Source organism: Amphiprion ocellaris, chromosome 17 (assembly GCF_022539595.1).
Source record: "Amphiprion ocellaris isolate individual 3 ecotype Okinawa chromosome 17, ASM2253959v1, whole genome shotgun sequence".
Lineage (NCBI taxonomy): Eukaryota > Metazoa > Chordata > Actinopteri > Pomacentridae > Amphiprion > Amphiprion ocellaris.
The window spans coordinates 9,381,867-9,403,796 of record NC_072782.1 but is presented as its reverse complement, the minus strand read 5'-3'; the positions used below and the strand labels follow the sequence as shown (position 1 = coordinate 9,403,796).

At 39.4% G+C, this 21,930-nt stretch overlaps 2 protein-coding genes and 1 long non-coding RNA gene across 3 annotated transcripts in view; 2 read left to right on the top strand and 1 right to left on the bottom strand.

Moving 5' to 3' along the window:
- Window positions 1-9,454, top strand: part of fubp3 (far upstream element (FUSE) binding protein 3) — a 29,152-nt gene extending 19,698 nt beyond the window's left edge. The window contains exons 13-19 of the mRNA XM_023282801.3: window positions 4,238-4,398; window positions 4,675-4,748; window positions 4,859-4,935; window positions 5,270-5,326; window positions 5,530-5,580; window positions 5,697-5,824; window positions 7,726-9,454. Of these exons, the coding sequence (XP_023138569.1) occupies window positions 4,238-4,398; window positions 4,675-4,748; window positions 4,859-4,935; window positions 5,270-5,326; window positions 5,530-5,580; window positions 5,697-5,824; window positions 7,726-7,734 (557 nt within the window). The 3' untranslated portion in view covers window positions 7,735-9,454. The remainder of the gene's footprint in view (window positions 1-4,237; window positions 4,399-4,674; window positions 4,749-4,858; window positions 4,936-5,269; window positions 5,327-5,529; window positions 5,581-5,696; window positions 5,825-7,725) is intronic.
- A 4,225-nt stretch (window positions 9,455-13,679) lies between these two features.
- On the top strand, window positions 13,680-17,488 carry prdm12b (PR domain containing 12b). The gene is made up of 5 exons (XM_023282811.3): window positions 13,680-14,059; window positions 15,510-15,700; window positions 15,824-15,979; window positions 16,169-16,283; window positions 16,398-17,488. The coding sequence occupies exons 1-5, from the start codon at window positions 13,834-13,836 to the stop codon at window positions 16,853-16,855; spliced, it is 1,146 nt and encodes a 381-aa protein (XP_023138579.2). The 5' UTR covers window positions 13,680-13,833; the 3' UTR covers window positions 16,856-17,488.
- A 3,368-nt stretch (window positions 17,489-20,856) lies between these two features.
- Window positions 20,857-21,837, bottom strand: LOC118471164 (uncharacterized). Its single transcript, XR_004848393.2, has 3 exons — window positions 21,675-21,837; window positions 21,252-21,335; window positions 20,857-21,161 (listed from the first exon to the last, which is right to left on the bottom strand). It is a non-coding gene; the product is annotated as an uncharacterized LOC118471164 (long non-coding RNA).
- Window positions 21,838-21,930: the final 93 nt, after the last annotated feature.

The following is a 21,930-nucleotide window of genomic DNA, read 5'->3' as shown; positions in this document are numbered from 1 at the left end:
AATGAACTCCTCAGCTCAGTTCTCCTATTAAGCAGCAGGGATATAAGGGGAGTGATGGAGGACAGGATGTAAAAGTGTTCAATTCTTTACATTTTTTGAGATTTAGGTATTGTTAAAGATGTATATACAGTAAGTTGGTTGAGGTTGTTCAGTCATTATTTTTTCAAGTTCTGCACTTTATTTTAAGATGTACAGTTATATGAAAAGTTATTTATTAATAAATGTTTTTAAAATGTTTTTGAACCGTACTGAATTTTTTTGAATCAACAGTCAGTTATTGATTAGAAGCAGACGCTAGTAAAACTACTACGTTACATCAACATATATCACACTAATTCAAGTTAGACATTATGATGTTCTGGACCTTTGCTTTAATAAATTTTCTCAGACTGGACCTCTTTGAATTTTAGCTGAATACCCCTGCTATAGGTGTTACCAGATCTGGAAATAAATATAACTCTGCATACTACAGATTTGTAACTGTTTACATTTTTAATTGGCTTCCACATTTGTCTAAAGTCTGCTCTATGTAAACACAGTCTGCAAGTTTTTAAATGAGTCATGTGGAGTCAATAAGGCTTGGATTTGGTCAAATTTCCCAACATCACTGATTAGTAGTTCAAGAGCTGTTGGATTATTCAAAATCTAATTATGTTATTATGGCAATTTTGTAAAGACGGCATGTGTTTCAAACCTACTGGTGTTTTTTTTTGGTTCAGAGGGCTAAACACCTGTTGATGCACTTTAAAGAACAATTGTGCTCATGATTTGCTCGCATTCATCAAAAAGAACACTGTTAATCAGAGTGTATCCAACTCACCACATTGCCGTTTGCCTTTTCATAACTGGACGCCGTTTGGTGTCGTGCCACTGCGTGAAACTGATGAGAAGAAGGGGGGGTGAGTGACCACCCTCCTATTCTCTCTCCAGGGCTCATGTATACAGCACAAGTGGCATTCATTGGCTTCACTAAGGGCTTAATGACGGGGATAATGCGTGTAATGTGACATTAATTGTTAAAGGTGCATAATAACAGCCCTCAATCATGTGGAAGGCTGCCTGGCATCTAATGAGGGTCTTTCAGCCCAATAGAGTGCAGCGAGGGAATGAATAGGAGGAATTAGCTTATTGGCTATTCATGCCCACTCTATTGCCAGCTATTTAAAAGTCATTGACCATTGCATTGGAAGGAGGTGTGTGTGTGTGCCGTATGCTGGCATGCACGTTGCCTTAGTGTGTGTGTGTGTGTGTGTGTGTGAGTGAGTGTGTGTGCAGCGGTGGGCGGGTCGAAGGGGGGCCTCTTTACCTAAGATAAAAACATGGCAATAGAAATGTCAAGTGGCTTTTGTGCATGTAGTGGGGCGAGGGAAACAAATAAACCTGGGCGTTGCGTCCCCCTCTCTGGGCATTAGCATATGAAGTGGGCCAATATGGTGGAGATGGCGGTGGGTCTGGGTGCTGTCAGCCATCCCTTAAAGGGTGCGGTGATTAATATCTTTACGATGCCATATGCAGCCCATTGCCCCTCTGTTTTGACCCCATACACACACACACACACACACACACACACACACACACACACACACACACACACACACACACACAGTCACACAGAGCTTGATGAATCAAGCCACCCACCAGTCTGCTCAGACTTTATTACAGCCATGAATTCAATGCAAAAGGCATAACGAGCAGAGATTTTAACTTAAAATATCTAAACTCAGTTTTTCAATTTAATTACATCTCTGAGTGAGGTACAACAGATGGAGTTTGTCTGGTTTAAAGTTGAAATCTGCCTTGTATAAAACTCTAGAAAATGCTAGTGAATGACTGCTATATTTCTATACTTAAGTCTGTACCTTTTGTTTTATTCTTCAAAGTATTTCTCAGGGAAATAAAGAAGATGAATACACTGGAGCTGGTTGTGATATTTAATAATCAGATTGTTTTACGCATTTGATCAAATAAATGCTTTCAGGTAAATTCTGCTTAACTTGGGCACCATGTGTTAGGATGTTTTTAAGAGGTACCTTTTCAGCTTTTTATTGTATCTTATCTAACAAAGACAGAAACTTCCCTAGAAACATTATTTTTCAATAGGATTTTCTTTTGGTAAATGAAACACTGCAACCTTCATTGAACTGGCTATCAATGTGATGATTTTTATCACCTATTTTTTTTGACTCTCTCCATGCGGTAAGAGTATGAGATGGTAGGATGTGATAGCTTGAACTTTATGTATAACAAAACCAGTACAAAACATTACAAATCTTTCTTACAAATCTGCTAATTATTTTCTCAATTATTTAGATAATCATTTGGACCATAAAATGTCATAAAAATGCTTGTCACAGCATTTTTGTGACACAAATGTTCAGTTTTGTGCCTCAAAAGACTAAAAACAAGTGAGAAAAAGAAACAAAGTTTGAATCTGTAAATGATTGTCTTAAAAAGAAGAATAGATTACAAGTATTATTTTGGATTAATTGTTGCTTTGCTCAGTTGTTTCAGCGCTAGAACATATAGTTATCGTGTTGAAAAATAATCATAACAGGGCTGGAAATAGTTTTTTTTCTAAGACACAAACCAAAGGAAGCCCTCATTCTTTGAAGGTGACGAGTACTTGTTAATCAGCCATTTTACATTTTTTACATTTTACATTTATATTTTCCATGTAGTGTTTCACATGAAGCTCATTTTGGATAATGTTATTTTCTGCTGACGCCTTTGAGAGTTTTTATCTTGGCCACCAGCAGCTAACCAGTCCCTTGGCTTTGCCCTGAATGCCGTCACCAGTTGCACTTTTGTATGCCCTCCTTTTCTCCAGCTCACTAAACCAGTCTCATTAATAAGGACCGTATTATCTGTCCTCACTACAGCCCAGTCCATGAAATGAATAGTCGGGGTCTTCATTGCTCTCTGCCGTCTGACTAGAAGAGCTCATAATGGCTTCATTAAGGCAGAAGTTTCATTTGGTTGACAATGGGTTAATGGCCCATGTGCAGTCTGTTGGCAGCAGGAATAGACGACGAGAGGAGGAGAGGTTTTTGATGAGCGTTTTCATTCGGAGGTCAGCCGGGGTCATCAGAGTGTCAGCCACAAGTGAACAAATGTGTAATTGATGTTGGGACAGCCCCAGTGTCCCCCACGGGAAGCACCCTCAGCACCCCCTGCTCTCATCACAGAGGACAACACAGAGTCAAGAATGAAAAGAGTAAAAAAAGAGACAAACGATAGCCCAGAAGGAGGATACGCTTCAATTTTGGCCCTTTTCTCCTGCCAGCTATGTTTCATTTCTCCCTGCTGGTGTAATTGCTCTCCCCACACGTCGCGAAGCTGGCATCTGATGCCGAGGAGGGGGTGGCGTGCAGGAGATGTCTTCTTTTGTTTCCTGATTTGCATGGATGTTACAAGAGAATGGTAGATAAGTGGTGAGACACATGCCGGATTTTTCCTAAGGTACCAGCATCACGTGAAGTCCGGGCTGATGCTGCGTTCATGTCGCGTGGAGGGAGATGTACAAGCGTTCAGAAAAATCTAGTGTTTCTCAGCTGTGTTCATGCTTTGGAAATGGACCTTATCTGCAAGTCAGAAACATTACTGATTACAGTTAAGCTAATTTTACACGAGCATCTTATAAAGGTTGGACTGTCATCATGTCGGAAGGCAGAAGTGTTCATGATGGTTGCTAAAGAGGCAGCTTTTCCTGAGCTGAAGGGAGAAAATCATGCTTTTTACTTGTGCATAACGTCGTCGTCATTGTTGGAAAACATGCAAAAATGTTTCAAAGCTGCCCCCAACCCCCACAATTCTGAGGTTGGAAAAGTGTGGGGCGAGGGTTTGGCCAACCAGCAACCAGATGAGTTTAAACACCATAAAGGGGAATTCCACAGATTTTACTCATCGGTCTATTTACATGTGAAAATGTTGCGTAAAGGCTGTTGTTTCTCCAGCAGGAACCCTGATAAAACACCTCAAGCGATACTTGATTGCACGTAGCTTTTATTGAAAGTCTACAAGTTGAGAATGAAAGCAAATAAGAAATATTATTAATTACATGTTACACCTGAACTCTGCTTGAGGCTCCAAAATCTGCCACTAGCATGATGAGCCTGAATCTAGAGTTGGATTTTGGGTAATGTAGGCCCCTAGTGCTAAACAGACCATAAAAGGTTAGAAAATCATGAATAAGCTGCACTGAAATGCTAATATGTGTGATTGCTTGATATTTTTCCAGGTGGAGAAACCATAAAGAACATCAAAGAGCAGTCTCGTGCCCACGTGGAGCTACAGAGAAACCCGCCGCCCAACACCGACCCCAATGTGCGCATCTTCTCCATCCGAGGCACCCCTCAGCAGTTGGAAAAGGCTCGCCAGCTGATCGATGAGAGAATTGGGGTAGGTGGTCTGGCTCCGGCCCCCGCGCTACTCTCCCCCTCCCCGCCCCGAGCTGCTATTGTCTGGCCTGATATTCATGAGCGCACATGTCAATGCTGGGCTGCTGTGGTCCTGGTGGCCGGCAGGATGTCACCAGAGGTTAAACATGAAGAATCCATCAAATGGACTTAATGGAGTGCATCAGCGCTCGCCCCTGCCCTCTGACCTTGCCTGTTGGCTCCCTTTAAACACAAGTGTGGTCCCTCACTCACCTCCTCTCCCCTTTCTCTTCTCCAGGGCCCAGGAATTGGAGGCAGCAGCAGCTTCGGTATGAATCCCTACAACCAAGGACCAACCACTCCTCCTCAACAGTAAGGCTCCATTTGTGTCTTCATGTGTCGCATTTTAATATATTTCTATGTGTTTCTGGTCAAAAATAATCAGTGTCTGTTGGATTCACATTGAATTGTCTTGCTTGAAGTGGGCCTCAGACGTTCATGACAGGAGGATGGGGTACAACCTTTCAGATCTGGCAACCTCAAGGCCAACAGGATCACAGTAAGTAAATGAACCAAGATCACGAATGCTGATTCATTCACAGCTCTAGTTGGCAACAAATATATTTTCATCTTTATCTGCTTCATTATCCATAAAGTTGACTGAAATTTGAGTTTTGCTGCCGAGTTTCCTGTTGCTCCAGTGTATTCAAAGTCTGCTGCGATGAGGCGGTCGCATTCCCTGCGGCTGAACCACGTGTTTCCTGCACATACAAGTTTAACGTTCGCCGTCAATGGAAATCATTAGGAAGCAGAATTGCAGATGAGAGCAGGAGGCACAAAAGCACAAGCCGCTCTCAGTAACTGATGGTGGTGTTATCTCTGTCTGGTTTCAGGTCACAATGGATCCCAGACGGGCCAGATGGACTGGGAGCAGTATTATAAGAAGTTAGGCAAGTGTCACTCGAGAACAAAAGAATATTTATTGTCCAGCTCACAAAGTTCAGATTTAAATCTCATTAGTTTGTTCACACACACCTGATGAAATGTTGGTATATAGAAGTGTTTATTCATGTGAGGTCTTTACAATAGGGTTCAAAAATTCAAGCTGCATTTAGGATTTGTTTAAAAAAAACATTTTTTTGCATCCTTACAGGTCCGCAAAACCAAGCCCAGAGTACTGCTCCTGAATACAACAAAGCTTGGGGTAAAAAGTGTTTTATTATAAGCACAACACAAACAGATTAAAGGATATGTTAGAACTCTGCGCCTGATTTCTGTGCTCCTGTTTCTTCTTCACTGGTGTTTTCCGCTCCTTTTTAGGCCAGACAGCTGGTCCCGGATCTCAGCAGACCTCTAATCCTGACTACAACGCCTGGGTTGACTTCTACAGACAGCCGATGGCCTTCTTCAACCAGGGCGCTCAGCAGACACAAGCCCCGGGCCTTCAGGTGAGATCCACCTTAGTTCCCAGTGCAGATGATGTAGCATACGGCTCATGTGTTTATCTTAATGTCAACACGTCATGAAAAGACAAAATAACAAGATATGGCATCCATCCAAAGCTCATTTGTTTTAGCTGAAGACACGCATTAGTTGGTTAATTGATTCTAATGAACTCCAGCTAATGCCATTTAATACAGTCCTGCAGCAAATTGTGCTTTAATCAACGTTTTAATGTTCAGTTTTTGCTCAGAAAGGAGCTGATTCAACATTATGATCATTTTGCATTATAGATTTGTGGTTCTGTTGAACTGCGTTGTGTTTTTTAGTTAATCTACCCTCATTAGTAACAGATGCAACAAACCTTAAACACGTGTAGGTAGGATTTATAGCAGACTGTAGTGAAAAGGGGCTTCAGCTATATTGCTTCAATTTGAATTTGAGTCATTGTAGTAAATTAGAATGTTACTTTGAGAGGAGTGGATCTAAAAATGAGCCGTTGGATCATTTAGTCCAAACGTATTTTGAAAAAACATTCATTGTTTTATTAGACTTACTAAAAAAATAAATAAATAAAATAAACAAAACCAACCATTGCTTCTCATAAAGACTGGTTTCTTCTTTTCTATATGATAGTAGACTAAAGATCTGAAGGCGTCATTTTGATTGTACAGCAGGGTTGCCAGGTTTGTGTGACATCAGCAGCACGATACTTAACAAACCGGCAGAGTTAGGATTGGGAGACAGATTGGAGAAAATATCTAATTACGATTTTTGTGAGATATGTTGCAATTGGATTTGCTCCATCATTTTGTATAGTGACGCTTTAGCTCAATATTCACTTTCTAATTTACTTTTCTAGAAATTTATTTGATGGAGCATTCAGCAGGGATGTCAAACTCATTTTAGTTCAGGGGCCACATTCAGCCCAATTTCATCAAAAGTGTGCCGGACCAGTAAAATCAGAGCACAATAACCTATAAATAACCACAATTCCAAAATGTTCCCCTTTGTTTTAGTGCGAGAAGGAACAATTCTGAAAATGTTCACATTTAAGTAATTATCTTTTTACAAAACATCAAGAGAAACCTGAAATTTCTTAAGAAAAATAAATTCAATTTCAACAATATTATTCCTCAGTTTATCATTTACACATTACAACTTTCAGATCAAAGTGTCTGCAAAGGCACAAAGCATTTAGTCATCTGGAACTGAATGATATAGTATTTTACTTTATGATCAAAATGAAAACAGACAAAAACAAGACAAAATATTACAAAAATGAGATACAAAATGTCAAAAGTCAGACCAAAAAAGACAAATTATTACAAAAATGAGACACAAAATGTCAAGTCAGACCAAAAAAGAAAAAATACTGCAAAAGTCAGACAAAACAAGACAACGAAAACAAGAAAAAATCTTACAAAAATGACACAAAATGACAAAAGAACAATGAACATAGTATTTTATGATCAAAACAACTTGTCATGGTGTAGAAATTATTTAAAGTGTTTGACACATTCAATATGTAATTTGTGGTTCAAATCGATTGGTTGTTCAGTCGTAGCGGTGGAGAGAATTCCAGCACGATATGTGTAGGTGGCAGGTTGTTTGGAAATTAATAAATTATTACATTTAAAACATGTATTTTTATTTCTAGACATTATTTATGTAATTTGGTTGCGAAACAAGTCGACCAAACAAGCTGCAGACCTGGCAACCCTGCTGTTTTATACATACTATATACTGTTGGGGGCCGTTTTGAGGTACTTTTTAATACACAGTTCAGAATTACTCACCACACTGAACTGCAGTGATGCAGCTTAACATGTTTCTGATCTGATGATAGGCAGGCTATAAAATGTCACCTGATTTGTGCTGAACGTGTTAATGTGTTTTTACTCTGCAGGATCATTAGAGAAGTCGCCCAGGTTAAAGACTTGAATCACTGCAAGGATGAAAACGACCCTTTTTTAACAGAGGGGGTTCTAGATTTACAACGCCTTGAAGACTTTTTTTCTTAGTGAGAAACACTAGCTGTAGAATGACTTCTATGATAAAGGTAATATTTCTAAAAATCAGGAACATTTATTTGTTACTAAATGCTTATGTACACTGTTATTTTGGATAGACAGTATCTGGGATCCCTTTTTGGACTTGAGAGAGCTGTTTTGTTTTGGGGTTTTTTTCTATATTTTCCTGTCTTGATCGCCAAAATGAACCCAAGAGTTGTAACATTTCAAACGGCAATATGATCTATTTTTTCTAGTTATGTGGAAATGAAACCATGATTATGTGCTTAGCAGTCTTGAATAGCGTTTTTTTTTTTTTTGTCATTTGTCATGAGATGTTTAAAGAGTGTGTTAAAAATGTTTTCCTTTTACATAATTCAGTGAAATGAAACTGTGATGTTTTGTTACAGGAAATGTATTTTTGTTACAAGGTTTAAAGAAAAAAAATGGATTAATGTCAGCCAGTGGCAATAGTTCTAATTTAATTCCTGTTGTTGCATTGTATGCTGTTTTTCATTGTCATTTTATTGTACTCTGGTTTAAAAGAAAAAAAAAGGTGCAATATCTTATTTCACTTTTGAAACAAAGATGGGTTCTCTAATATTTTGACAGACTTTTAACTTGTAGTTTTAAGATTTTTTTTTTTCTTTTTTCAAATGGAAATGTCATGGATAATTTATTACAGTGATCTGATATGATAGGATTTAGGGGGATGTTGCAAATAGCTTTTTTGCCTTTGCTACCTTGTAAAACTATGTATATATGCTCATATATTTGACTGTTAATTTAAAATATATATGTTTCATATATATATATATATATACACTTATATAATTTTTTTTTCCTGTGATCAGTGTCGCAGGAAAATTGTCCCTCTTTTTCTGTTCCTGTTTTCATACTGAAAATGTTCAAAGATTGTGAATGTGTGATTTGAAATTTGATGTTGCATCTTGTTCTGAAGAAAAACAAGAAGTGGTAGTTTTGTTTTTTTTCCCTTTCGTGTATGTTCCGTTCTGTACCTGAGCTATTCAAGACTGCTAAGCTTCTGTAATTCGTACCTGTGTAATAATTAATGTAGTATTTTTATGTTTTATGATCAAAAAACTGTCTTATTTGGTACCTCCCAGTTCACCAACGCCCCACTGAGCCCTTTGCTGTGGACTCGGTGGGGCGCTGGACTCAGTCCAATGCTAATAACTTTTTAATTAATTTTTTATTTCTTTGTGTGATCTAATATAAATGATATAAATGATGCATCATTATGGAAAATGATTCTCGTATTAACGTCATTTCTTAATGAAAAGGGATATAATTTCAAAAATGTCTAATTATGGTGTTATTTTTTTCTTTATGTGTACAGTTAACCATGTATTAAAAACATCCAGACTACCTTTATTGTGTACTGTTAAGCTGATTCTCTGTTTGATGAATATTCTAAGCATTTGGATGTCTTTTGTTGTACTAAAGTGTTGAGTTTCACGTTCTGAGAGCTCTATTGTGTGTATATACTAACAGATAGAGGATATATAGGCCAAATGTATGTTTTCATGTTTTATAAGCAGAAAATCTATATTTTCTATAGTCTACTGCCAGTTCTCGAATTCAAATAAATTTTCCGCAAGCCTCTCTTGTGGTTGAGTTATACTCTTAATGGTAACTGCGACGCTCTTTCCAGCTGCTGCAGTTTAATGTAGTTTAAACTGTCTTAGCTGCCGGTAGAAATGCATAATTGTAAATCTGCTGCATGTCTGTTTTAAAACACATGGTGGTTTCTGGGTTTTAAATTAAAAACAAGTTGCTGCTTCTTTTGTGGGTGAAGCTTACATCTGTATCAGTCATTTTTGGAATCCAAAAGTGTTGAAATTTTGCCACTTCTTGAGGAAAATTGTCAGTCATAAGTGAATTTTTTTTAGTCCTGAACTGAATTTTGCTTCCTAACTTGACACCGTTTCCTCAGTCTTAAATGTCCCTTTACTTCCACGTCTCCTAACATTTCCTGCCATATTTCCGTCCTTCCTCTCCCTGCTGTCCACACCCAGCAGCATCTCGTCCCTCCTGTCCAGTCTGTTTCCCTCCACCCCCCTCCAGCTTTGTCCCTGCACATCTTTGCCCCCAGCAGGGAGGCTCCTGCCACGGTGGACCCTGCCTTGTCCTCATACCGGCCCCTGCTTTGATGCCGTGCAGCTGTTTCCAAATCCAGCCCTTGATTTTGATCCTCTTCCTCTTTAACGTGCCGTCCCCACGGACACTCTGGACCTGCTGCTCCTTTGTGGCCGCAGCGCTCCAGTAATACAGTTGTACCAAAAAAGCTGAGTTAGAGAAGCATGTTTATTATCAATACTGGCCATTTTTGGATACATTGGCTTTTTTTAATCTATTACACAGGGGCAGCTGTACATCTAATACACCCCATTTGTCATTTTAAACGTCAAAAATCAAAGTAACTTCATTACATATTTGAATATAATGCAGCTAATTACAAGTATTTATTCACAATGTGGGGTTTTTCAAACAAACTTTAGAGTAACAAGCTGCATTTAAGATTTGTGCTAAAACTGAAATGTCTTCTGCTTTGTTCAAAAACAACTTAATTCTTTGCTTGCTTACAGGTCAGTAAGACCAGCTGCTCCTGAATACAACAAAAGCTTGGGGTAAGAAGTGTTTTATTAAGAGCACTAAGCAAACTGATTAAAGGAAAAGTTAGAACTCTTCTGTTTCTTCTTCACTGGTGCAGCTCAAACTAAAATGGATCATAAGTGGGTTTAAACACGTTTGACTGTCAGCTGTTTTTAGTAATAATTTCAAAGAAAATATTTACATTTTAGATTATTTTAAATGGTTATATGGTTTGTACATCTGTCAGTCTAGTTGATTTACTTATTTTATGCTGCTTTGCACTCAAACTGATCCCCGTCATTATTTTCTCCACTTGCCATGTTTTGCAAACAGACTTAGAAATTATATGATTAACGTAAAATATAATTGATGCATTGTTTGAAATAAAACTGTCCAACATTACGAAGCAGAAAAAACTAACTGCAATATTTAAATACTGCAGTAAAAATGGACAGGAATGGGTCAAAGCATTTATCTAATAATACACTTTTACTGAAGCACAATTTTAAATGCACATTGACTTGTAATAAAGTATATTTTATCTATTTTATGATTTACTCAGTACAAAAAAACCCCTGAATACTTGCACCATTCCAGGCTAACTAATCTCTGCAGCAATTGATGGATTTCTTATTAATTCGTTTACTCTCTTTGTGCATTCTCACTAATTCTAAATCCTGCTAATAAAGAGCAGTATTAATGAAGTAATTGAGGCTTTTATGTAAGTAAAATAGCAGCCACAGTGTAGAAATACTTGCAAGTAAGTCAAAATATACTCCTGAAAGTGGGAAAATGGCCTTTTGAGAGTAATTGGTTTCTAATTAAAAAGTATCATATTATGATCTAATTCATACAAGGATTTGTGGTTTACATTGAATAAGATTACAATGATTAAATTATTGCTTCAGTGTGTGATAGCTAAGTGGGAGCAGACGGTGGAGCCACTTTTACAATTTAATATTTTAGAAAACAAGCCGTGGAACGAGCCAAACAATTTAAAAAAGCGTTTTCCTCGCTGCGTAAATGAAGGCGCTGCGCGCACCTCTCCACCTCCTCCACATCCAGCAGGTGTCCTGACTCCCCCCCGGTCCTGTCCAACAGCAGAAGGGAGGAGGGGGGAGGAAAACGGAGCTCTTTAGGGAGAGGAGGGACCGCACCGCTCTCACCTTTGCAACAGATAAGCCGATCTTCAGTATCCAGCACACTGTGGCAGCTACCTTAATCTGTTTTTAATGACACTGCGGAGGATCCCGGGAGACTCTGCGCTCCTTTTCTCTCCCCGCCGCAGTTTGCACAAAGTGTGTGTGTGTGTGTGTGTGTGTTTCCCTGCAGCAGGCCTGACTCAGTTATTCTTAATGTGAATAACTGCGCAAGAGAAAAAGATTTTTACGCATTTTTCCCCCTGCAAAACGCATGAAATAAATGCAACCTTTCGTGCCAAATTTAACATTCCCCTCCTATTTTAACCATCCCCTTTAATGTTTGGATGTTTAAATCTTTTTTAAAAACAAACTCGACTCTATTTTCTTCACTTTTCTCCGGGCAGATTGCGGATCAACTCTCCTATTTATCCACAAACAAACGCTTTTCTTTGATAGGTTTCCCAGCAGCTCTTTGAAATCCAACAATTACCGCATTCTTTGTGCAATAATTGTCAATCATCCACATTAAATTGATAAGCTTTAAATGGACAGAATAAAAGCTTAAATTGTTTTACAATGGAACAGCTAAGCAGGATGATTTGCTATTGCTGACATGCCCGCGGCTTTACCAGCTCCAAATAATGCCATAGGTTAATGCATAAATAAGCAAATCAAATCCATGCGTTACCCCAATTCAATTCATTTAATTCCTCTTTAATAAAGAAGCGGCCCACCCCCCTGTCCCCGCCATTTACCTCGGATTTGTGCGATGAATGCTATAAATGTAAATCAATCTAGATGAGAAAGAATCCCATTGAAAGCGCGGAGAAATTTCATCTGGGAAAAGGAGACAAATGTAGGAGGGGCCCGCTCATAAAAAGCAGCTGTTTCACAGTAATCTTTTTTCGTGCCCTGTCACTCACCTTGCCTTTTCACTATCTCTGCTTGCTCAAAAAAACTCTCCGCTATTGTATTTACTTGCCATATCTTCTTTCCCATTACATTGCCATAGTCCATATTCGTCCAGGAGAGAAAGAGAGAGCACAACTTGCCCTTTTTTTCGGACAATCCCCCTTGTAGTTGCTGGAGTGAAAAGAGGAGTGCATGGATGTCAAATTGCCCTCAAAACACCATGAAAGATTGATTTGCAGCACTTTTCAGGGCCCTGACATTACTTGGAGGGGAGCTGAATAGGAAACCTCTGAGCCGGGGATGGAATAAAGATGTCCTCTCTGCTGGAAAAGAAGGAAAACTGCCCATTTAGCCCCAGTCCATCAAGCCCGAAAAATAGGCAAGAGAGGAAAAAACACAGAGGACTGTGACTATAGAGAAGAAAAGGGCCATATATACTCATCTAAACGTTGCCACAATACCGAGGGGGCTCCGAACATCCATGAATATTAAACCGCTTACCTCAACAAGGGCTTGAAAAAAAAGTGAACCACGTCAAAGCAGCTTTGCATTTTTTGCATGTGAACAATGCTGTAAAAAAAAAAAAAACACCAGCACGTCGAGCTTGTTTCCATTCTTGTTATTCCCGCGCTAACTCCTCACAAAAAAATTAATATTACCACCACATGAATACGAAATGCCTGAGAAAAAAATGGGCGAGCAACTCCCAGACTCCATGACCCAGTTCTGCGCACAGAAACTTCAAACTGACACATTTCTATTCCTTTGTCTTTTCATCTTTTCTTTGCACTTAATCATCTTGTTGCACATTTTCAGAAAAATGCAATTGTTTTAATTAATATTCACAGGCTCCTAATTATTTGCGCAACAACCCATTTCTTTTTAACACTTTTACGCACAACAATTTGGAAGCTTTTCTATCATTAACTTGTGATAAAAATTATATTCTAATAAAGCATGCGTGCGCAACTTTGCACAAAATGTTAATTTATTATGCATCTTGACGTGCAGATAATTAAAAAAAAAGTTTTGTCCACTCTTAACCCCCCTCCTCTCTCTCTCTCCTGCGCGTTTTAATGTGTGTGCTGGTGCAGCAGGCAGGTCCACACGGCGAGGGGTGTGTCATTAATAAGTAATTAGACAGGGGTCACACTAGCCACTTATATAAAGAGACCCTCACAGCCAGGCAGGGCAGCTTTACGCACACAGTTTGGAGCAGAAAGGACGGACTGAACAGCAGCTCTGCGTGTCTTCTTGCAGCTGCGCCGCTAATATCGTTTCTGGGTTTTCTCGCTCTCTCTCGCTTTTTTTTCTTCGTCTTGTGCGTCTTGCAACATGGGCTCCGTGCTACCAGCCGACGCTTTGACACTAAAGTCTGGATTTAAGTGCCCGAGCCGCTCGCTGTCGGACGTGATCACCTCGGACATCCTGCACAGTTTTCTGTACGGCAGGTGGAGGAACGTGCTGGGAGAACACCTGGCGGAGGAGCGTCAGAGCGGCAGCGGCACCAGCCCCAAGACCGCCTTCACCGCCGAGGTGCTGGCTCAGTCCTTCGCTGGAGGTAAGCAGAGCTGCTGCTTTACTTTAAAACCATTTTATTTAAATGTAATCCTGAAGTCTAGACTGTGTAATCACAGCTGTGTGCGAGTTGGGAAGTTTTTATTGCAGTTTTCGCTGCGTAAAGTGCGTGCCAGCTGTGCGTAAAAGTGCTTTAGATGACATAATTTGCTACAGAAAATAAATATTTTCCATTAACAAGACATTTATATTGGATCCGTATCCAATTTTTGTAAACCTATTCCAACAAAATCCAGCAATTCTTACATTGAAATTGCCATTTTCTTCCAATGTGACAACTAAATTTGTGCATTTTCAAGGAAAACCAGCGCATACAATTTGGATCAACTCTAAGAAACTAAAAGAACTTCCACTGGCCTACTCCGGAATTTATTTCCCAAAGTTTCTCCCACGAACTCCTCGCTTTTTTTCTGCGTTTTCCCTCATTTTTGCTACGTTTATTTCGAGCCATTTAACGCGTTAACCCTTTCAGAGCTCTAGGACCTCTCGTTTAGAGGCTTGTTAGGCGTGTAACTGCCGCTGATTGAACGACGCAGGCCATTAAATTCATTTGGTTAACTTTGTGCTTGACCTGGGAAAGTTTCCACTTAAACCTCGAGGAGAGAAAGGTTTCCTTTCTTTGAGATGTCCCGGGTTTTTATCCCGCATTCATCAATCTCCGGGCAGTCTCTTTTCCTCTCTTGGCAGCTATGGGGCTCCGGAGCTTTTCTCTTTCTCTCTCCTTAAAAGATTTGCTGTTCCTCGCATAATGCACCGTGAAGGCTAAATCTAATGCTATTCATTGCATGTCAACCATCTAATCGCCTTTCCATTTTTTTGTTGCAGAAATTCCTGAGTCTTTTAAACAAGTCCTCGTTTCATTCAGCGCAAATTTATTGCTACAAAGTTCTTAAAAGGATAATGAATTTGGAATTAGCCGTTTCTTTTCCAGTAAACTTTAATGAATATCACATCTGAAGCATGACAAATTGCTGGACCCTGAGCAATAGAGGACCATTTAACCCCTATTCGGCCGAGCTTTTTCGCAGCCTGAAATAAAAAAAAAAATCTTTGATTCTGACATTAAAGACGCACGATTTTTTCTTCTTCTTTTCTTTTCCCCCCTTTCTGCTGCGGATGAAAATGCTTTCCGAGGGGGTTTTGCACAACAAAAACTTTCAATTCAGCCAGATAATCGAATTAAACGGAGGATAAGGTGTAGCTTAATATTTCGTGACTAAAATAAGATCCAGTTCATTGCTGCTTTCAGGACTTTTTCCAGCTTTGGCATTCTCTCACCCTGCTGAACATCTCTGACCACAGAGTCTCTCTCACTCTTTCACATTAAAACCCTTTAAAGATTATTACTGCAGTTGTTATTTCTGTCATCTTAAATTCCTTGTCATTATTTTAATCTCCACTCTTAACGCTTTTTTCTTTCTTTGTGTTTGCAGAGGTGCAGAAGCTGTCCAGCCTGGTGCTACCCAGCGAGGTGATCATCGCACAGAGCTCGATCCCTGGAGAAGGTTTAGGAATCTTCTCAAAGACGTGGATCAAAGCTGGAACCGAGATGGGCCCCTTCACTGGGAGGCTGTTGTCCCCTGAACACGTGGACCTGTTCAAGAACAACAACCTGATGTGGGAGGTGAGCAGAAGTTTGTCTGCAGGAAACACCAGAAGATTCTGACATGATGTGACACACAATCCTGACTTTCTGTTATTTTTTCACCTGTGTGTTAATACTATTTGCTTTGCTGTGTGCGCGCAGGTGTTCAATGAAGACGGCACAGTGCGTTATTTCATCGATGCCAGTCAGGAGGACCAACGCAGCTGGATGACCTACATCAAATGCGCCCGGAACGAGCAGGAGCAAAACCTGGAGGTGGTGCAGATCGGCAGCAGCATCTTCTACAAGGCTGTGGAGGTGAGAATGCACTTCGAATTTAAAGTTTAAAAGAACAGGCCGAGGGACTCGAGGGAGCATGCAAATATTCTGCAGAGCAGCGCCGCCTGCTGGTTAAGAGAATACTGCGATGTGCGAGTTTTGTAGTTTGGATGCTTTGAAATGACAGGTTGAAATAATTGACTTTTGGGCTCTGTGTCTCCGCCACAGACCATCCCACCAGACCAGGAGCTTCTTGTCTGGTATGGAAACACCCACAACACGTTCCTGGGAATCCCTGGAGTTCCTGGAACAGATGAGGAACACCAGAAGAAAAGCAGGAATGGTGCGTAAAGCTAAACTTAATCGGGTTTGGTGAGAAAGAAAACAGATAAACTTCTGAGCAACACATCACCCATATGACGTTTTTAACACCCCGTTCTCTCGTTTCTTCCCCCAGATGACTCCCACTCCTGTGACGGCGCCACCTCCTGCTCTCCTTCATCCTCCTCCTCCTCCTCCTCCTCTTCATCCACCACCTCCGGTCGAATGCGCTGCGTCATCTGCCACCGCGGCTTCAACTCCCGCAGCAACCTGCGCTCCCACATGCGCATCCACACCCTGGACAAGCCCTTCGTGTGCCGCTTCTGCAACCGCCGCTTCAGCCAGTCGTCCACGCTGCGCAACCACGTCCGCCTGCACACCGGCGAGCGGCCCTACAAGTGCCACGTGTGCCAGAGCGCCTACTCGCAGCTGGCGGGCCTCAGGGCGCACCAGAAGAGCGCACGGCACAAGCCGGTGGCGTCCGGCGCGGAGGTGCCCTCGCAGGTGTCCCCTCCTCCCCCTCCTCCCCCACAGATGACGGCCATGCCCCACCAGATGCCCCTGGTGCACCACATCCCCACCATGGTGCTATGATGATGATGATGATGATGATGATGATGATGATGATGACAGACGCGCGGACGGACTGTGTCGCAGTTGCACTTTAGAGCCCAGCTGTAGTGGAGGAGCTCCTCACGAAACAAGCTCTCATTAAGGAAAAAGTTCACGTGAAACACCTTTAAAGTTCCCGCCTTAATGGTGCTGCTTGTATCTTTGGCTTTCATGTGGTCAAAATTACAGCATAAAGATGTTTTAATGTTTGTATTTTGGGAATATACTTTAAAAAAAAGAACAATTCTATCCAGATTTTTCACCTCATCTGTTATCAGTGCTTCTCTGTGTAATCATAAGAAGTTAACAAATGTCATATATATAGCTATAAATGTGAGACCAGACATATTTTCTATATTTTGATCCGTCTTTATTTGGCATCACGTCCTCACCAGCTCAGGTGAAAAGTACCTTCAGAGATTTGTACAGTCAATAGAAAAACGCATTCATTCATCGTTTTGTTCCACACTGTAAACGGAAATTGTCACTTTAACCTTGTACAGACCAGGTACTTTGGAGAATTGTGTGACTGTAAAATTGCATTGTATGCTACTGTACATGTGAATGTAAATACATTTGTGCTTTCTTCTATTCTAAATAAATGATATGCTATGATATTACACTCAGCGTGACATTATGTCAGTTACATTCAAAGGAATCACATAAACTAGGAGAGTTCAGTTTATTTTAATATAACCTCTCGAGATCTGCCTGCATGTGATTTAAAATTAAAGAGGGAAATCCGGACCAACACTAATCTTTCTGCTTGTAATCAGACTCTTTAAGAACTATGGAAAAGGCACTCATAAAGGCTCAAAGGGCCAGTAGAATAGATTCTCCTAAATATCCTCTGACTAAGCAGCAAACACGGACATGTTGAGTAGTTTTCATAATTTTCAGACAAGATTTGTTTGGGTCCTTACAAAATGATCATAATAAGGTACCAATAACCCTCCTGTTGTCTTCATTTACAGGCACCAAAAAATATTGTTTCCTTGTCTGAAAAAAATCCAAAAATTCAGCCAGTAAATTCCCCAAATTTCTGAAAATTTGCAGAACCTTCAGGAAGAAAATTCCAATAATTCCTTAAAAGTTTAATTTAAAAAAAAAAAATTTCCCCAAATTTGGCAAGAAAATTCCTGTAAATATTTTCAAAAAATTAGTAAAAATCTTCCAAAAAAATCCTAAAAAATATCTAAAGTGATTACATATATTTCAGTAAAACTTCTAATATTTTCTTTAAGAACATTCACATAAAAATCAACCAAAATCCAGTGAAATTTGTTGGATTTTGGTTGATTTTTCTTGTGAATGTTCTTAAGAAACTTAACCAGAAAGCAAAAAATGTTAAAAAAAATTTCCCAAAAATGTTGAAAATGTGGACATCAGAAGTTTCACTGTGAAAATATATATTTTTTCCATATTTTCAAACTTTAAAACAGGTCAATTTTGACCCGCAGGACAACACGAGGGTCAAAAGTGACCTTATCTATTTTGTAGCTGCTAATACTGCAGGGCTTGAGCCAGATCAGTGTATATTAGACAGGTGGCAGCAAATGCACTTGGTGGGTTAAGTGGTGGGTTTGAATCTGCTGGATGAGGTCCAAAGAGTTGTGTACTTGTCTGTTAATGCATTTATTTATCATATATAAGTTTGCAAATCTTCTTAGTCTGTAACTGTATCAACACGCGGTTGTTGTACGTTCAGACCAGGTTAAATTAATGTTCTCTCAGTAACTTTGGACATGTGTAACAGGTGCACTGGTAGCTCTAAAATGCTGCAGGTGTTAATGAGTTTTTCTATCCTGTGACAAAATTCTTCCCCTTCCAGGTGTGTTTTCCCTCTTTAGCAGTTAGTCTAGTTTAATTCACGCCTGCTGATAGGAGGCCAGCCAGCACTTTATGTACAATAGATGTTTTGAATAATGTGCACCACGGTGGGAATGAGAATCTATCCCATGCGCATAAAGTTTGTAATTATTAGCTACGCAGTCAAACCCTGTTTTGAAATCCTTTAATTTAACATCTTATCTATTCAGTACCTGTGCTGGAGGAAGTGTTCACGTCCTTTCCTTAAGTAAAACTAATAATACCTCTCTGTAAAAATAGTCCTGCATTAACTAAAGTAAATATTGTCATGAAAATGAACTTTAAATGGAAAAGTAGTCAATGCAGTAAAATGTTTCCAGTGACTGTTACACTACTTTATATTATATGATTACTTTATTATTGCCCATGCATGACTATAAAGGCAGAATTTTATTGTTGCAGTTGGTTGAAGTGGAGCTTATTTTGAATTATTAACTGCAGCAAAGATGATTTTCATTGTAGTTTACACACACCTGATATCAAATTTCACTGAACAGTTCAATCAATATCAGTTTCAGTATCATGTCTAATATTTCACTATGTGCAACAATACTTTATTTCTTCAGTATCTTTGGCAGTATTACTTATTATTCGCCTATTCTAGTTTTAATTTAACTTCCAATGTTTAAAAATAAAAGCGAGTGGTGTCCACTGATTAAATAGTCTTTCTGCCCTCTGAAGAAGGAAAAACCCAGACATTCACAAAGTGATGCATGACAGGTTGTTTCTTCATATAAAATAGATTTTGGGTTGAAAATTCAATTAAGCTGCTTTATTTTAAAGCAGGGATGTCAAACTCATTTTAGTTGACTGGTCACATTCAGCCCAATATGAACTCAAGTGGGCTGGACTGGTTAAACAATAGCAAAATAACGTATAAATAACCACAACTCCCATTTTTTCCTTTGTTTTAGTGCAAAACTGTTCACATTTATGGAATTATCTTTTTAGAAAACATCATGAACAACCTGAAATTTCTTAAGAAAAAATAAATTCAATTTCAACAACATTACTAGGGTTTTGTAAAGCATCTTGAGACAATTTGACCTGTAACTGGCGCTACATAAATTAAACTGAATTGAAAATGATGCCTCAGTTAATCATTTACACATTACAACTTAAAGATTACAGAGTCTACAAAAGAACAAAACAATTAGTCACAGCTATCTGGAAATGAATGACATAGTCTTTTACTTTATGATCAAAATGACAAAAAAAGACAAGAAAACAACAAAAATGAGACAAAATATTAGAAAAATGAGACACAAATGACAAAGCCAGAAACAAAATGACAAAAAATGAGACAAACGACATGAAAAAAAACAAAAAAACAGACAAAAAATTAGACAAAAAAGTTACAAAGCGACAAAAAAATGGACAAATGACAAAAACCAGACAAAACATTACATAAATGACACAAACAAGACAAAACATGACAAAAGCAAGAAACAAAACAACAAAAAATAGGGAAACAACACAAGCAAGACAAAAAAAAAACAAAATGACAAAAGCGAGAAACACAATGACAGAAAATGAGACAAACAACACAAAACAAAACAAAAAAAGAGACAAAACTGAAAAAAGTTACAAAACAACCAAAAGATCAACGAACGAGACACAAAGTGACAAAAGCGAGAAACAAAACGACAAGAACATGAGGCAAATGAGAAAAGTCAGACAAAAAACAATAAAAACAAGACAAAATATTACAAAAATGAGACACAAAATGACAAAAAGAGCAATGAGCATTCTAGGATTTTAGTTCATGATCTAAAAAACTTGTCAGGTCTAGAATCATTTCAAATTTCTACTTTTACAAATTTGAATATTCTGTAATATTTACACTTTACAAAGTTGTCCTAGTGGCCGGATTGGACCCTCAGGAGGACCTGTTTTAGACTGCGGGCCGCATGTTTGACACCCCTGTTTTAGAGGGTCAGTGGGTCATTTTTGAGTGGGATTGTTCAGGATGTTCAGACCACAGGAGGGTTAATCAGTCGCCTGCAGTTGCTTTGTTCCTCCACATGATGGCACCAGACACTCAGAAAAACAAAGTTTGGTAACAGCAATTCAAAACTCCCCTGAAGAGACATTGAATTCATCACTCAGACATCTAAAGGATCATCAGTTGGTTTATTTAAGGCACTGGATCAACACATTACAGTGAATGTTGAATACAGTCGAGCCACTGCTGCACTTATCAGCCGTCAGACATTATCCAACTCCCCACTGAGGAGTTTTCAGACAAGCCGTCATTATAACAAGCACAGAGCAGCACAGAGCTGAGACGTTAACATGCTGAAATCAGATCAGTTATGAAGTACGACCAGGTGGAGAAACGTCTTTTCTGTCCACAGGATTTATGGGGGATTTGGTTTGGATGTTGCTGCATCACAATTGACTGTCCACACATTCTGCCCTGCACAGAGAGCAAAACAAAACAGCTTATTTATAGGAACTCTGCACGTTATTATTATAAAATGGAAGCTTTTCCCTCAGTGAGGAGCACCTTTACACTTGCATGTTTCTTGTGATGACTCCTTCCCCGAGGAGCCACAGCAGGAAACTATCCAGCTGGCAGCATTGGACAAGGCTAAAAGCAGGAGGAATATTTCTGTTATCTGTTTCTAGTATCAGCCACACTGCTGCCAAAACTTTCCTGCTGGGATAATGTTGCAGAGCAGGTAACCTGAGCTCATCCCTATCAGGTTTAACACTCTCAAGTTTACACACTAACCTACAATGCATTTTCATGTTTGAAGTCTTTACTTCATATTAAAAAAATCTATACTGTAAAAAGAATGAGGTTGTCTGAAGGAAAATAAACATTTTTATCCACTTAAACAAAGTGACCAACATTGAAACATGTTAACTACAAAATTATCTGTCAAAGACTTGCTATGAATATGTCTCAGAAAGTTTTAGAGCTTACCAGAGAATATCAGTCACAGCATGGTTCCACGCTAACTCTTCTTTTTCCTTTACAGGTCAGTCGTGAGGTGCAGCTCCGTTGTACCTGCTCAGCAGCCAACGTTATGTGGACACTGACGATGACAATGACAGCCAATGACACAGCATTTTACAGCCACGAAGGCTTCAGTTCTCCACTGAGTGATGCTCACTGTGGTGTCACTGACTGAACCCAGAGGCGCTGCACGCATATTGTAAGAAGTATTTTACTGAGGCGT

Coding starts and splice junctions, on each gene's coding strand:
- prdm12b (XM_023282811.3), top strand. CDS start 13,834: ATGGGCTCCGTGCTACCAGCCGACGCTTTGACACTAAAGTCTGGATTT. Junction 14,060..15,509: donor GGCTCAGTCCTTCGCTGGAG/GTAAGCAGAGCT, acceptor TTGTGTTTGCAG/AGGTGCAGAAGCTGTCCAGC. Junction 16,284..16,397: donor CCAGAAGAAAAGCAGGAATG/GTGCGTAAAGCT, acceptor TTCTTCCCCCAG/ATGACTCCCACTCCTGTGAC.